This window comes from Oreochromis niloticus, unplaced genomic scaffold (genome assembly GCF_001858045.2).
Source record: "Oreochromis niloticus isolate F11D_XX unplaced genomic scaffold, O_niloticus_UMD_NMBU tig00006536_pilon, whole genome shotgun sequence".
Taxonomy (NCBI): Eukaryota; Metazoa; Chordata; class Actinopteri; order Cichliformes; family Cichlidae; genus Oreochromis; species Oreochromis niloticus.
Window position 1 is genome coordinate 30538 of NW_020328052.1, and position 16822 is coordinate 47359.

The 16822-nt window shown below is 39.1% G+C and overlaps 1 protein-coding gene and 1 long non-coding RNA gene across 8 annotated transcripts; one reads left to right on the forward strand and one right to left on the reverse strand.

Annotated features, from left to right (window-relative positions):
- Positions 1 to 6188: 6188 nt before the first annotated feature.
- LOC100690699 (MAP kinase kinase kinase wis4) lies at positions 6189 to 12197 on the forward strand. 6 transcript variants are annotated; one of them, XM_019356558.2, is made up of 14 exons: positions 6190 to 6443; positions 6668 to 6719; positions 7028 to 7090; positions 7289 to 7324; positions 7419 to 7528; positions 7638 to 7938; positions 8022 to 8057; positions 8407 to 8454; positions 8587 to 8630; positions 8746 to 9010; positions 9204 to 9396; positions 9488 to 9620; positions 10159 to 10266; positions 11548 to 12197. In XM_019356558.2, exons 2-14 carry the CDS (start codon positions 6671 to 6673, stop codon positions 11983 to 11985), a joined length of 1824 nt encoding a protein of 607 aa, XP_019212103.1. In that variant the 5' UTR covers positions 6190 to 6443; positions 6668 to 6670; the 3' UTR covers positions 11986 to 12197. The 6 variants fall into 6 exon arrangements, with proteins under 6 accessions (XP_025760508.1, XP_025760509.1, XP_025760512.1 ...); XM_025904723.1 differs by having other exon boundaries at positions 6189 to 6719; XM_019356559.2 differs by lacking the exon at positions 7028 to 7090.
- Positions 12198 to 12279: 82 nt separating this feature from the next.
- On the reverse strand, positions 12280 to 15539 carry LOC102078115 (uncharacterized). Of its 2 annotated transcripts, XR_002061029.2 has the most exons (9): positions 15449 to 15539; positions 15235 to 15362; positions 15090 to 15141; positions 14179 to 14275; positions 13942 to 14078; positions 13794 to 13858; positions 13557 to 13603; positions 13243 to 13391; positions 12280 to 12532 (listed from the first exon to the last, which is right to left on the reverse strand). It is a non-coding gene; the product is annotated as an uncharacterized LOC102078115 (long non-coding RNA). The 2 variants fall into 2 exon arrangements; XR_002061028.2 differs by lacking the exons at positions 12280 to 12532; positions 13243 to 13391; positions 13557 to 13603; positions 13794 to 13858 and having other exon boundaries at positions 13981 to 14078; positions 15449 to 15533.
- Between the last annotated feature and the right edge of the window lie 1283 nt (positions 15540 to 16822).

The following is a 16822-nucleotide window of genomic DNA, read 5'->3' on the forward strand; positions in this document are numbered from 1 at the left end:
CATAGGGACTAAGTAAAGCACTATACAAATACAGGCCATTTACCATATTTAATTTTAAGTACAATTTTGATTAAGTTCAGTTTACAAAATTAAGTAAATGGAACAAAATTTTGGATTAACTGACCATCTATATTTCAGTCACATTGACCAAGCATGTCAGTGTTATTTACTCATTTTTTTGTGCGGTTTTCAATTAACCTTAAATTTGTTTTTAACTCGTGATTTCTGTTATATTTAGGCAATTTTTTCATGTTTGTGTAACAACTACAATTATTCATTTCAACTTAATTTGTTTAAGCTTTAGTTATTCAATTGATCAAGTATATTGAACAGATTTGACTGGTTTCCAATCTACTCAATATTTTTAAGTGTAAAAGTGTTGCCTATAAAATTTTAAGTAAATGTCGGTTTTAGTTTTTAGAGTGTATGGAACATTCTAACAGAAGAAATAAAAAAGTAACAACATAAACCAGTTTAAAATAAAATATAAAAAATAAATTTTAAACAAATATAAGAATGAAGAAAACGGGGTTAACCCAGGACGGTAATATTGTTGGTAATAGCGTTTTAGTTTGTGTGTTTCATAATTTGTGAATCTGCAAATTTACACATTCTGTCTTTATTTATATGAAAGAAACTATACTGTGGTGGGGTTTGTTTGTTTTTTGTTTTGTTTTGTTTGTTTTGCTTTACTGTTGCTTGGTATGTTGTTTGTGTAATTTAAGATTAAAAGAAAATTAAATGAATGAGAGTTAAAACTTGAGTGGGTAGGTCCAAATAAGTGTATACTTCTGCCTACTCCTTTTCAAAGAAAAGAATGGAATGATATTTCATAATGATTATAAACGTACATGTTTGAAATAAAAATGAACTGAACTGAACTGAATATATAAATCTACAGTGCATGAAAATTCAAAATAACCAAAATGAGAAAAAAGGCAAAACGCGGGAAATATATTTCAGAATATATTACTTCAAATAAAGTAACATTAACAGAAACAGAAACAGACTAGACTATTTAACTATACAAAATTTTACAGATTTAAGAAATAGCACAATATATACAAATCACTCAGTAATAAATATCAAGAATTGACAGAGGCGATTAATAACAACATCGCAGACATGGAAGCAGAGCAACTGCTGCCGAAAGTTTTGTCCTCTCTCAGTAATGCAAAGCCCCCAGCATCCAACATCAGCATGGAGGAGAGGAAGGAGGAAAGAAGAGGAAATGTCAAGATCATCATTATCCTTCCAGCAGACAAGGGTAGGTGCACGGTTTTGCTGAACCAGAAAGACTATCATGAAAAAATTTTGTCACTGCTCAGTGACAAAAATAGTTATGAGCCCCTGACATGATACCGAGGAAATAGTTACAGGAAGAGGGTGATAGACTGTCTGAATCAGCTAGAACAATATTAAAAATGCTTTTCGGGAACTGGGCTCATTTAAGCTATAAAGCAAAGTAAAACAAAAAACTGTCCTGCAGGCAATCCAGGCAGTGCACAGGTTGGTCAGCCTAGTCTTGCAGTCTCGGGCAACTACCAGTAGCTGGTGTTTTGCGCCTCTGGTATTCTTGCCAATCCCTTTCTGTGCCCCACTCTTGTATTGAGCCATGTGCCTACTCATCTTAGCCACTATGATGCCCCACAGGAGCTACTGAGGCAGGTTATTGGTCTGTAGTTGGAAGGGCTGGTCCCTTCTGGGGGTCCTTGAGGATCAGGACTGTCCGGCCTTCGGTTAGCCAATCTGGGTGTCTCTCGTCAACCAGCAGCTAGTTTATTTGCGCCGCTAGGTGCTCGTGGAGTGCAGTCAGCTTCTTCAGCCAGTAGGTGTGAACCATGTTGAGGCCTGGTGCTGTCCAACTATTCACACTGGAGACACTTTCTTGGATATCTGCCACTGTGATGGTCACTGGACCCTGTTCAGGGAGGTTGCTATGGTCTGCCCTCAGATCCACTAGCCACTGACCATTGCCGTTATGGGTTGCGTCGTTCTTCCATATGCTCTTCCTGTATTTATCCGTCTCCAGCTTTGGTGGTGCTGTTCTCATATTTTTCCCCTGCCACTGTGAGTGGTTCTGTGTAGAACAGCTGGTTGATTCTCCTGCCTTCTATCTCTCTGGTGTACCTCTTCAAGCAGATGGCCAAGGCTGTGAGTCATTGCTTGGCAGTTTCCAAGGCCACAGGTATGAACAGCTTGCTGTACTTCTTAGGCACCTTCCTCATCGTACCTTTCTGCAGCTCCGATAGTTGGCTAACCTCCCTCTGTGCTACCTTGATCTTAGCCTCCAGTTTCCTTCTCCATGGAGGATATTGCTCCTTGTGGCTGTTCAACTTGTAGCCAAGCATCTCACTGTCAGTAATGGTGGCCATAAGTATTGTCCGTAGTGGTGCATTCACATCATCTAGTAGACCTTCTGAAGGTACTTAACGTATATATATATGTATATATATAAATGTATATATATATATATATATATATATATACATATATATATATATATATATGTTTCTTTTTTTTCTTTTTTTTTCGGAAATCAGGAAATGATGCAGCAGTCATAGATGGTGAGCAAAAATGGATACAGAAAAGGGTCTTTTGGCAAGTTCAATTTTAAATTAATGCCAGATGGTTCTTTTGATAAGACCAAAGTAATTTGGACGTACTACGGTGATAACTCAGTTCACATCAACATTAATACAGTCTCAAATACCACTTGCTAGCCAAGCACACAGCTGAAGCAGAGAGCCTTCCTACCCCTCGCCAAAGGCAGACCATGCTGGATAGCTTTCAAATGAGACGTCTGGACAATTCTACAGGGTGGGCCATTTATATGGATACACCGTAATAACATGGGAATGGTTGGTGATATTAAAGTCCTGTTTGTGGCACATTACTATATGTGAGGGGGCAAACTCCTCAAGATGGGTGGTGACCATGGTGGCCATTTAGAAGTCGGCCATCTTGGATACAACTTTTGCTTTTTCAATAGGAAGCGAGCCATGTGACACATCAAACTTATTGGTAATGTCACAAGAAAAACAATGGTGTGCTTGGTTTCAACGTAACTTTATTCTTCCATGAGTTATTTACAAGTTTCTCTTTGTTCACAGCCATTGACATGTCGAAGAGGTTAACACGTGAGGAGCGGATCGAAATTGTGTTGATATCTGGTGAACGCAGTAACCGGGTCATTGCAGCAGATTTCAATGCAAGACACCTCATGAGACCACCCATCTCCCATAGCAAACTGCTTGCTAAGTTTCGTGAAACTGATTCAGTGTTGGATTTGCCAAAATGTGGATGCAAGAAAACTGTCACTAATGAAGAAACATCAGTGGCTGTCCTAGCTTCATTCAGCAAGAGCCCACAGCGTAGCACTCGCCGCATGTCACTGGAGAGTGGCATTAGTCGAACATCCCTTCGGCGGATATTAGCTACTCACAAATGGCACCCTTACAAACTCCAGCTACTGCAGCATCTCAACGAGGATGACCCAGATCGGCGCACAGAATTTGCAGAATGGGCAAAACAAAAACTGGAACAGGACCTTCAGTTCACGCAGAAGATTTTGTTCAGTGATGAGGCAAACTTTTATGTGAATGGTGAAGTTAACAAACAAAACCACCGCTATTGGTCTGACACTAACCCACATTGGATGGATCCCTCCAATACTGTTGGAACAACAAAAGTGATGGTTTGGTGTGGTATATGGGGTACAACGATAGTGGGTCCATTCTTCATCGATGGAAACCTCAAGGCCACTGGATATTTGAATTTGCTAGATTATGATGTGTTTCCCTCTTTGTGCACTGAAGCTGGCACGTTCCCTGAGTTTTTCCAGCAACATGGTGCACCACCACATTATGGGTGCCAGGTCCGAGCATTCCTAGATGAACAGTTTCCTGGAAAGTGGATTGGTCATCGTGGGCCAGTTGAATGGCCCCCACGGTCTCCCGATCTGACCCCCTTAGACTTTTATCTTTGGGGTCATCTGAAGGCAATTGTCTATGGTGTGAAGATACGAGATGTGCAGCACCTGAAACTACAGATACTGGATGCCTGTGCTGGCATTTCTCCTGCGGTGTTGCTATCATTGTGTGAAGAGTGGGAGAAGAGGGTTGCATTGACAATCCAACACAATGGGCAGCACATTGAACACATTTTATGTGGTCAGAAACTTGTAAATAACTCATGAAAGAATAAAGTTACGTTGAAACCAAGCACACCATTGTTTTTCTTGTGACATTACCAATAAGTTTGATGTGTCACATGGCCCTCTTCCTATTGTAAAAGCAAAAGTTGTATCCAAGATGGCCGACTTCTAAATGGCCACCATGGTCACCACCCATCTTGAGGAGTTTGCCCCCTCACATATACTAATGTGCCACAAACAGGACTTTAATATCACCAACCATTCCCATGTTATTACGGTGTATCCATATAAATGGCCCACCCTGTACAACCAACAAACATTCAACAGCCATAGCTAAATGGGTGGCTACAGCTTGCAGGCCGATTAACATTGTGGAGGATGAGCGGCTACTTGAAATAATTCACATAGCATTCAATGACTGCACATCTGAATTTCCTTTGAGAGCCTCCACCATAACCAAGATACACAACTTGTATGAAGATAAGAAGGCCAAAGTCGAGGAGGCTTTGGGGCACACCGACACGTTTGCACTCACCGGAGACAATTGAACTTCTCTAAGCAATCACAGTCACCTTGGGGTAACAGCACATTTTTTTTCAACTCAGTGGGAACTTCAGTCACATGTTGTGACTGTTATGAAGATGGGGAAGAAGCACTTCGCTGACATGTGACCCGAGTACTTTATGCAGGTAGCTTGACAGTCATTTACCATGTGAGAGGTTATTTTCATTTTCCGGGCATGTTGTTCAGAAGAAGCAAGCTGCCCTGTCACCTGAAAATGCCAAAATGCTTGTCTGTTTGAGCAACTGGTTCAGTGCAAAGGAACAAAAGTAATAGGGAAAACCCATGTACTGTATGTTTTAATTCTTTTTTGTTGTTGTTTCTCCTGTTTTATTACGAAAAAAGAAGAAGAAAGAAGCTTGGGTTGCTCAGCCTGTGTTAAATACAACTGGAGAGCAAAATGAAGTATAGCCAAACTGTTTTATTCAAAGACACTGAAGGTATAAATTATAACCTAACTGCACTTGATACACTTATGTATTACACTCCCCATTGTTACATATGCATTTTATTTATTGTACAGGGAGTGCAGAATTATTAGGCAAATGTACGGTGTACATTTTAGGACATCGTCAGGTCTCAGGAAAAAAGGTGTCAGGTATCAGACTCACATGGAAAATTGTCAGGTCTCAGACTCACATGGAAAATTGTCAGGTATCAGACTCACATGGAAAATTGTCAGGTCTCAGACTCACATGGTAAATTGTCAGGTCTCAGACTCACATGGAAAATTGTCAGGTATCAGACTCACATGGAAAATTGTCAGGTATCAGACTCACATGGTAAATTGTCAGGTCTCAGACTCACATGGTAAATTGTCAGGTCTCAGACTCACATGGAAAATTGTCAGGTATCAGACTCACATGGAAAATTGTCAGGTATCAGACTCACATGGAAAATTGTCAGGTCTCAGACTCACATGGAAAATTGTCAGGTATCAGACTCACATGGTAAATTGTCAGGTCTCAGACTCACATGGTAAATTGTCAGGTCTCAGACTCACATGGTAAATTGTCAGGTATCAGACTCACATGGAAAATTGTCAGGTATCAGACTCACATGGTAAATTGTCAGGTCTCAGACTCACATGGTAAATTGTCAGGTCTCAGACTCACATGGAAATTGTCAGGTATCAGACTCACATGGAAAATTGTCAGGTCTCAGACTCACATGGTAAATTGTCAAGTCTCAGACTCACATGGTAAATTGTCAGGTATCAGACTCACATGGTAAATTGTCAGGTCTCAGACTCACATGGTAAATTGTCAGGTCTCAGACTCACATGGTAAATTGTCAGGTATCAGACTCACATGGAAAATTGTCAGGTCTCAGACTCACATGGTAAATTGTCAGGTCTCAGACTCACATGGTAAATTGTCAGGTCTCAGACTCACATGGTAAATTGTCAGGTATCAGACTCACATGGAAAATTGTCAAGTCTCAGACTCACATGGTAAATTGTCAGGTCTCAGACTCACATGGAAAATTGTCAGGTATCAGACTCACATGGAAAATTGTCAGGTCTCAGACTCACATGGTAAATTGTCAGGTATCAGACTCACATGGTAAATTGTCAGGTCTCAGAAAATCTTCCTGCAGGTGGCGCTGTTGTCATGTCCCATCCAAATTGATTTCCAAATACGTCATCAACGTGTGACAGTGGGAGAGCGCAAGGTCATTGACCTCACCGGAGTTTTACCGCGGTCCAGGCTCCTAACGACACAAGGTAAGTTTAACTTTTTCTCCCTTTTGTTCATATTTTTGACACAGTTGTGTGATATTAAGTTGCGGTAATGTTGTGAAAGTTACCTATCAAAGAAGGAAATCTAGTTTTGTACGAAACCAAATCAGCACTATTCTTGTCTGGCCAATTCGTTCTAGCTAGCGACAGTGGTGGTGAAACGTGATTTAAATTTAAACTGTTTAGTAATTGTTTTGTATATGTTTCAGCAAATGGACAAGCTGAAAGCTTACGAGCAGCTGAAAAAAGACCTTGAAAATGGTAATCAAACGCTTTATTAAATGTTTTTGTAATGCTTGCAATTTCCTTTTTTAACTGCCAACAACCCTGACAATATCGTGCTTTAATGGTTTAACATTGTTTGGTATTCCTATTTACTTCTCTTAATTAATATGCATGTTAAAAGACGTATATAGTTATTACTTTGTGATATTGTCGGAGTGCCCTAGTTTAAAAAAAACTGACAAAAGATGGATTTCTTCATTGCAATTTAAAAGTTAGATACTCATGTAGGATTTGGCTCCTACAGTCTAGCTATAACTCCTTACTTTCTAAAATTTTATTTGAAGGCGAGATTACCCAAAAAGGCTTTGATAACAACGTAAAAAAGCTCCTGGTAGCAGAAAAATCAGGTAGGTTTTGATACTTTTGAACAACATGTAAAATAATCTCCTTTATATAACATGATATGCTTAGCAGGTTATGATTGACTAACCACTTTATTTATAGATGCAATACATTTTGAAAGCAGATCAGTGTGCAGTAGTCTGTGATTGTAGTAGAATTCTATAAAGCACATGTTTCACATCACTGCCCTATTTATATTGCAGATGACACTCCTTCAACAAGTGGCAATGAATTTCTCAGTAAGAAAACCCCAATTATTTTGCTTTAAGATCAGTTGTAATATAGAACTTTCTGCGGATCAGTTTGATTAACTTTCAACTTCATCCATTACAGGTGCAGCAGAGGCCTTTGGTAAAGCCAAGAAACTACTACAGCCTCAAGTAAAGAAAAGGCAATTTCCATTGAATGATAAACGTTTGGACCATGGCAAATCATTATTGAAGGTTAGTTAAAAAGTGAAGCTATGTGTATGACTATCAGCAATATATTAATAATTAACTGTCTAAAAAGGCATATTTTTTCATAAACTTTGCTTTTTCTCCTTGATGCTAGGTCAGAATGGCTCCCATGGAGTGGAAACCAAGAACTCCGAGAAGGTGTGGACGGTACCAGAAGTTAATAATGGACGAAGCTCCACCTCGAATCATCCTGCAAGGCCATGAAACCTATGATGATTTAATTACCATAGCCAAAGAACGCTTCTGGCCAGAGCGTACTGAGGGGAGTGAGTTCACTCTTTGTCATTCTGACGGGACCAGGTGGAGTAAGGAGGATTTCCACAAAGAATACAGAACTGTTTCTGATATTACACATCTGTGGAAAAGAACACTATACATCGGGCGAAGACAACTGGGTAATAAAGTGATCAATATTGCTATTAACTACTGTCTAGCACTCGATTTTGTATGGTATGAAATAATTTTACTTTTTGTACAGAGGTCGTGTGTTTGGATGATCAAAGTTCCATCTCAGGTGTGTGCCTGCCCAAACCAAATTGAATATTTTTGAAGAAGCAAGCTGCCTTGTGTGATTGAACATGGTACACCAGGGGTGGACACCGAGGGCCGGTGTCCCTACAGGTTTTACATGTGTCCTTGAACCAACACAGCTGATTTAAATGGCTAAATTATCTCCTCAACATGTCCTGATGTTCTCCAGAGGCCTGGTAACGAACTAATCATGTGATTCAGGTGTGTTGACCCAAGGTGAGATCTAAAACCTGCAGGGACACCGGCCCTCGGGGCCTGGAATTGCCCACCCCTGTGGTACACGGACTATGGTGGGCATTCAGATATATTGCAATTAATGTGTTATTTTACAGATGAAGACCCTGTAACTAAAGTGGGTGGTGATGAAAGTTGCAGTTTAGGTGAATGCCTGGACATCTAACTAAATCATTAAAATTGACTTCTTATTTTGTTTGCATTACATTTCCAACCTTTACACACTTGTTTACTATCCTTGGTCATTGCACATTTGTAATATGCATCTTATTCTGCAGATGAACTTCCTGAAACCCTCATAGGACAAAATGTTGCAGAACAGGTAAAACCATGGCTTCTTTTTGAACAGACCAATTAATTTCTTATCATTGTCATAAATGTGGATATTTTCACAGTGCACCCTGCAAAAAGTATATCTTGGCTGAATGTGTTCATAGGATTTCCATCCAGAAACATCCAGCTCAGGTGAATTTGAAACAGGGAGAGTCAGAAAGAAAAGCCAGTCCAAGCAAAGGAAGGAGGAAAATGTAGGGTCATCTCTAGGTCCAGGTGGAGCAGTGAGCCAAGACATGTTACCACATGCAGTTATTGAGGCAAAAGAAGCTATGGAGGGAGCTGAAGAGCTATCTGAAGGTGCTGGAAATAGTGAGCTTTTGATAGATTTTGCAGAGTCCTTCAACACAACTCCAAAGTCGCCATCATGTAAGCATTATTTCGCATTTAGGGCTAACATCATATCATCAGACAACATTGTAAATAAAGGTTTTCATTCTTCACTATTTGGTACTCAAGTTCCTGGAGTAAACCTAGATATTACTAATCCAGCAGTTAATAGAAGAATGTTTAGCAGTAGCTGTATGTTAATGTATGTTACTTTGTGTTTTTTATCCCCAAGTGTATCTTCCACGTGTTCCATATGTGGAAGAGGCTTTAATTACATACAGCGAGGACAATCTACTGGGAGAAGGGACATTTGGCAAGGTATATAGAGGTTCTTTTCATGGTACTCCAGCAGCTGTTAAAAGGATCGTGTGTGGCCAACAAGGGATGGAGGACAGCGACATTCATCATGAGATAAATGTTTCACTGTAAGAACTTTGACACACTTATTTTTGTTTCATTTTCAAAATCGATTGTTCCTCAAGCTGTAATGCCTCTATTTTTTTTTTTTTTTATTAGGAGACTGTCTCACCCCAACATCGTCAGACTAATGGCAGTTGCCCGCACTGAGTCCTGCTTTTTGTTGGCAGCTGAATACATTCATGGCGCAACCCTGCAGCAAGTGCTTCACACAGACAGCTGCTTGGTGAAGGTACCAATACTCATACATTTATATTGAATACATTTTGTGAATAATCTTAATACCATCATATTAAAACAGAACTTCTTATTGCTGGCATTTCTTTAATATGTACTTGAAACCATCTTTGCGTACAACATATAAAAAGACTGATTAATTTTTTTTCTCTCATGTTTTCAACCATTTAGAATTACAAAAATGATCTTTAATTGCCATATGCCAGAAAAGTATGAACTTAGTAAAATAATAATCTTAACTTTCTAATAATAAGCTTCTTTACTATTTTGGTAGAATTGCTTTTTTTACATGGATGAGTTCAGACATTTTAGGTTTTCTTCTACAATATTCTTACAATATTTTTCAGGGATTTTGGTCCAGTCCTCCAGACAGGACTGGTGTAACTGAGTCAGATTTGTTGGCCACCTTGCTCACACACACCATTCACCTCTGCTTACAGTTTCACAAGAGGACTGCAATCAGGGATTTTTGATGGACACTTCCAAACATTGACTTTGTTGGTCTTAGGTCCCATTATATATTGTCTTGATAGCTTGAAGGGGATGATGCCGGTTTCATATCACTGGACTTATCCATGGCAGTAGAGTACATCCATGCACAGAGAATCATTCACCAGGATATAAAGCCAGCAAATGTCATGGTAAGTGTTGCAAAAAGCAGTTTCACCACAGTTCGTGTATTCGTCAGGCTTCCAGAAAAAACACCGGGACTCAGAGTAGTCAATTAACAATATTTTTATTAATACACACTTATTGATTATAGCTTATAGAAGGGAGATGTACAGAACCCCGGACTTCCTCTGCAGATCTCAACTCCTTTGTCCGTTACATGCAGTTTTGTATAAGTGACCCCCCTTCTAACCCCTCTACGAGGTGCCATAAAACTAATCACCATGTTTACATGTTTGTGTGTGTGCGAGCACGTGAATGCCTACATGTGCGCGCTCCCACGTACCTACGTGAGTGTTCGTGAGTGACTATGTGCGCATACCTGTGTATACACACAGGTATGCGCACATACACTCACTCATGCACACTCACTCATACACGTGAGTGAGTGTGCATGTGGGTGTGGGTGCGTAAAGTAAAGCACTGCAGGTGTGTGTCTCAATGTAGTGACTTCCCGGATGTCATAAAACCCATCTCCGTTCCAGACCACCGTTATCAAGTCACAAATGTTGAAACCCCCTCCTAAGTATACCCTGAGGAATTTCCACTTATCAACTCCTCTTTGTCTTAGTTTCACAGCTCAAATGGGGAGGGCCTCATAAAATCTACTTCTAAGTTCATGACACAATCAGGCCTTTATTACATTGAGGGCAGTGTCAGTGTCTTTACAATAATTCTACATTCTAAGTTAACATATTTCTAAACTCTAAAAAACTAAACATTCCTACATGTCTAAGCTCTAAATAAGCTAAACATTTCTACATAAGCCATACTGAATTTTTCTTTATTGAACTTTATTCTCTTCAGTCTATTAAACACTACATTTCAACGAGGAACTGTTCTGGTATATTCATATAAAGGACTTTTTTTAAGTAGGAAGCCTTACATTGTTTCTTTAATATGTTGGTTGTTGCACACCTACAAAATTCCCAAACATGTTGTAATAAGTTTAGGCTTTACAAACTGAATTTTTCTATTGTTCTATTAGTCTGTACCACTTTCTTAAGTGGAATGGGGATAAAAAAAAGAACAGGACTATAAAACCGTGTTTGATCATTATCCAATCTGTTAATTTCAATGTTAGGTATAATAAACAATCTCAGAATAAATCTGCAGTGGTTGGGTGATCTGGGTGCTAAAAGCTTTGAGGGGTTTTTTTTTCAATTATGAGCTGTGGTCTTTGGAATGACAGTTTTGATAACATTTGTGAGATTTAAGACAACCTGATAAGTTCTCGTGTGTATACCTTATAGGTTCACCACCCTTCTAAGAAGGCAGTCCTGACAGACTGGGGCATGGCAAACATAAGAGACACTGTGATGCTTCGTCAAGGGAGTAAGTTCACTGCCCAGGTTATTGGTCCAGCTGGTGGCACATATCTTTACATGGCTCCTGAATGCATACTGATGTTTGAAGAGGCCTCGTTCCAGACAGACATGTGGTCCCTCGGAGCCACATATCTGGAGATCCTGACGGGGTCCGCTCCGTGGACTGTTAAAAAACAAAGAGAACTGGCTGCACTAATGGCCACCAAAACCCCACCACATGCCCTATCACATCTCAGTGACAAACACAGTTTTCTTGGTGGTTTGGTGAGCTATGACCCAGACTCAAGGCCTTCCGCATCTGATGTTGTTAAGTTTCTCAAGTCAGGCCTTGATCTTACAAGCCGATATGGCTACAAGTGGTAATGTTGCTACAGTCTGCAGTTCAAAAGTCTTTCAATGTTAATTATGTTATACATTAGGGTTAACAAAAGTTGTGTTAAATGAAACACTGAATCATTATGAAAGATGGCACCTTGTCAATTGTTTTTCAACATTTTATTGTACATTTTGTTGGTCAGACAGTTTTCAAATTACCTGTTGATTGTAAACAAGGATAAATAAATGTTAACAAACAATGTTGTATGATTTTATTGGTCATTGGAAATGTTTACTGGTGCACCTTCCATCCTCTGTCTCTTCAGAAAGATGTATATGTCATTTGCCTCTGCAAACGTAGAAGGTGTAGGAACTGCATTTCTGTTCATGGCAGTTGTCAGCTCTTGGACTAGCATGAGGTATGCAGCAAGGCAACCATCAGGTGTGCAGGGAAATTGGCTGTTTTCTAAAATGTTCTGGCACATGTCTCTGAATTCCTGGTTTGCTACCAGTGAAGGCTCTTCCACCTCACAGATTAATTGCTTGGCGTAGTCTAAAAGGTCTGGGTCAACTATGTGCAGCACATTGCCATATCCTGCGAATGAAAGACAATATTGAAAAGATGTTCACTTTGGAATGTTAAAAATAAATGAATAATCATAAAGCTGTTCTACAACCTGTATAATAAGCAGTCAGTTTTTACAGATGTTATTGCAGAAACTGAAAGATGTAAATATCACTCAAACATTTTGATTAATTTTTAGTTAAAGGTGCCAATATGAAGCCATATTTGTATTGACAGTAGAAATTCAGAAATCTCAGATTGTACCAGAAGTAAGCTTCTTAGGAAGACAATAAAAGAAAGCACATTATAACAGTTTTACGCTCATTACACTGGATTCCAGTATATTTTAGAAAAATCATTTTAAAATTTTAGTAATGACTTTCAAAGCTCCGAATCGTGAAGCTCCTGCCTACATTTCTGATCTTATAGAACCCCACACTCCCTCTCCCAGCCTGTGATCATCTAATCAATGGCTGTTAGTAGTCCCACCAGAAGACCAGAGGCAATAGATCTTGCAGAACGGTGGCTCCCAGGTCATGAAATGCTCTGCCCTACATCATTATGTTTCCTTGATTGTATTTATTCTGTATGTTCGATTGTGCTGTTATGTCTGTTTTATATTATTGTGAAGCCACTTTGTGGTTTTTATCCTGTGAAGAGTGCTATATTAAAGTAAAAGTAAACTAATGAAAGTTAAAGAAAAAAAGAAAAAAAACCCCACAGACTTTCAAATGACATACCAGGAGGTGGTGAGGTAAACAGAAGGTCGGGTTTCCCAAATGGACCTGGTGCATTGCGTTGCTTGCGGATGTCATGGGTGTTCCAAACTGTTTGCTCCGTTTTTAAGTCTCTTTGAAGCAGTGGCAAGTGTGAGTACTGCAAGCAGTTGCTATGAAAAAGGATAATTAAAAAGTTAATATGTTCATCTGCTTCTTTGAGGAAGAATATGTAAAAGCTAATTTTTAATCAGTACTCAAAAAACAAAGGCATTCCTAGACCACATACTTTCATACTGCTGCTTGATCATTTTTCATGTCTAAAAATATTGACTTACATGTGCACAGGATTGTCCAGTTCAAGGATCCCAGACTCCATCATGGCCTAAGCATGTGGTTTTGAAAAGACATAAGTTGTGAAGGTGAGCATTTCATCAGTGAAAAGGTACAGATGTACAAAAAAAAAAAAAAATTCCAGCATAGTGTTTTCAGATAAACTAATCCATCGTATGTTTAGCGCAATTTTGATGGCTAGTCTTTGTTATTAGGTTTTACAGGTGAAAGATTTGCTTTACCTCAAATGTTGTCAGCCATTTCTTAATCCATGTCCGCTTTAAATACTGTTAAAACATTCAGCTCTCTAAACAACATAAACATGACATTATCAGTTTTGTTGTCAGGTTGTTACTTTAGAAATAGTCATTTACCAGCTTAAAGACATACCTGGTTGTGCACTGATGTCCCCATTCTGAAGCACCTCCATGCCTGATTCCCAAGATCTCGCATGTGAAATGCCATCTGCATTTGACCAACAACAAGGTTCTCCTTTCCTCTGTCCCCCCGAATCATTTGAGGACAGCCTAAAGACACAACTGAAGATAATTAGTGAATGATGAAAAAATAAATTTATAACCAAATGTAATCTTTTTTTAACCCCCCTTTTTTAAGTATATTGCATACCACCCTGTTCTTGAACAGCCTCAAAGAAGTATCTGGCCACAAAGTTTTGTTTGCGGTTGGATGTGCCCACCTTTAGCCATAGAACCTTCCTGGAAATCTGAAAAGAGAGAAATTGAAAAGCGGCCACTCGTACATATGATTTAATCATGTTTTGGCAATATGTTTGGTTTTGTTACATTCCCCAAGAGTATTCTGGTTTTCCATTGTATTCTGTCTAGGCGTTGTTTCTGGTTCCTCCGGCCATTTTGACTGCCATAGTTATGTAGGCTTACATGCCTTTGGAATTGAATGTGACCCTTGACTGTGTTCAGACTGATGCGAGGAGAGAGCTGCCTTTTGTTTTGTATTCTCCTGTTTATTGTGTTGGTTAGGTAGGTTATCGTAAATTGTACATTTTATTTTCTTTGGAGTTAAATTCTGTTTACTTTATATCAGGGAGTTTTATTTGTTGTGTTGTTCTTGGCCCTCCTGAAATAACTGCCAGTCTGAAATGGACTAGCAGGAAATAAACCTTTTAAAAATGCCATCTTGAATCCTCCTTCACTATTCATACTTTATCTTGGTCCCTTAGACCAGGCTTGGCCCATTCCAGACCTCGAGGGCCAATGTCCTGCATGTTTTAGATCTCACCTGGGTAAACACACTTGAATAAATGATTAGTTCATTACCAGGCCTCTGGAGAACTACAAAACATGTTGTGAGGGTAATTTAGCCATTTGAATCAGCTGTGGATCAAGGACACATCTAAAACCTGCAGGACACCGGCACCTCGAGCCTGGAGTTGCCCATCCCTGCCCTAGACTACTCAGGAGAGATAACACCTCAGTTTACCTCACATCCTTATCTTGAAGCAACTTTGTACTATATCTGAATATAATCAATTAAGTAGCGAATGCCATATTCAGACCTACCCATCAATCCCCAAATGTATCCACATTCCAAAGAACTTCAGTTTATCATTGCCTATATGAAACAACAAATAAAAATTACAATTTGTTTCGACAGAAGTAACATCAAACATGACAGGAAGGTTAATTGAAAAGATAAAATAAATACCATCAATGTGCCAGGTGTCATTTGGACCACGGCTGATGTAATTCCGACGGGGAATTTTCTTCTTTCCAGGAGATCTCCTCTGAAGACCACTTGCATCCATATCCCTCATTATATTAGCAACATCGTCTCTACAGTAACAATAGATTTTACTCTGAGCTCAACAGTAAAACAAGAGAATACTTGATTATATTGAGTACACACTATGGAAACCAACCTGTAACAAGGCCGCACTCCTCTGACATCCCTTACCCGCTTTACCATTGCCCTGATTCCTTGTTCAGGAGAACACTGTTTCATCTCACTCTAAAAACAAACAAACAATTAATTGAATGGGCTTTTTTAAATAACTACAGAAAAAACATTTATTGTTCAACAATAGCTCCTAACACAGACTTCAGGAAAATATGTATTTTTTGCACTGATGTTTAACACTTACTCCACTGCTTTGTGGATTTCAGTAAAAGGTCGTTGGGGGCATCTTCGCTTCAACCTAGAAGTTTTAAAACTCGTCTCAGATGCCTCTCACTGTTAAAAGACAACACAGACTTGCATTATATTAAAGGACAACTGCATGTTTTGTAATTTTAGAGAGTTGTCATGGAAACTGTTGAAATGCAGACTTACCTTATTTTATGCCCATATGATTGAGTACACAGCTGATTTCCTTTGTTTTAAGCCTTTGTTGAACCAATGTTATTATCATCGTATCTTGAAAGGTTAAGTGTAACAAAAATAGTCTAATTGATCACCCACCTCTTACACTGAACATAAGTAATTAACCAGTAAATTACTAAATCTTTTTAGGTGGCAATTATACTAAAGCAGCGTCTATTCAGTGCCCACAAATAAAATATGTGTAGCAAAAAATACACTTCTTTAATATGAAAGAGGTGAACAGTAGTTAATAAATAAGTTGTACTTTCGTCATTTATTTTTAATGCTCTTTAAAAAAAAAAAAAAAGTATTTTTGGTACAGTCATAAGAAACAGCCAGAGTCGGATACTCCTTTCATCATCGTCGGATGACATTGCAGAAAAGTCTAAAAACAACAACAGAAAAATACATATCAGGATCACAAAATATCTCAACAGTAGCAATATAGAAAAGAGAAAACAGCGAGAGAAAGGATGCAGGCTGCTCGTAAGCTTTCAGCTTGTCCATTTGCTGAAACATATACAAAACAATTACTAAACAGTTTAAATTTAAATCACGTTTCACCACCACTGTCGCTAGCTAGAACGAATTGGCCAGACAAAGAATAGTGCTGATTTGGTTTCGTACAAAACTAGATTTCCTTCTTTGATAGGTAACTTTCACAACATTACCGCAACTTAATATCACACAACTGTGTCAAAAATATGAACAAAAGGGAGAAAAGTTAAACTTACCTTGTGTCGTTAGGAGCCTGGACCGCGGTAAAACTCCGGTGAGGTCAATGACCTTGCGCTCTCCCACTGTCACACGTTGATGACGTATTTGGAAATCAATTTGGATGGGACATGACAACAGCGCCACCTGCAGGAAGATTTCTGAGACCTGACAATTTTCCATGTGAGTCTGACCTGACAATTTCCATGTGAGTCTGAGA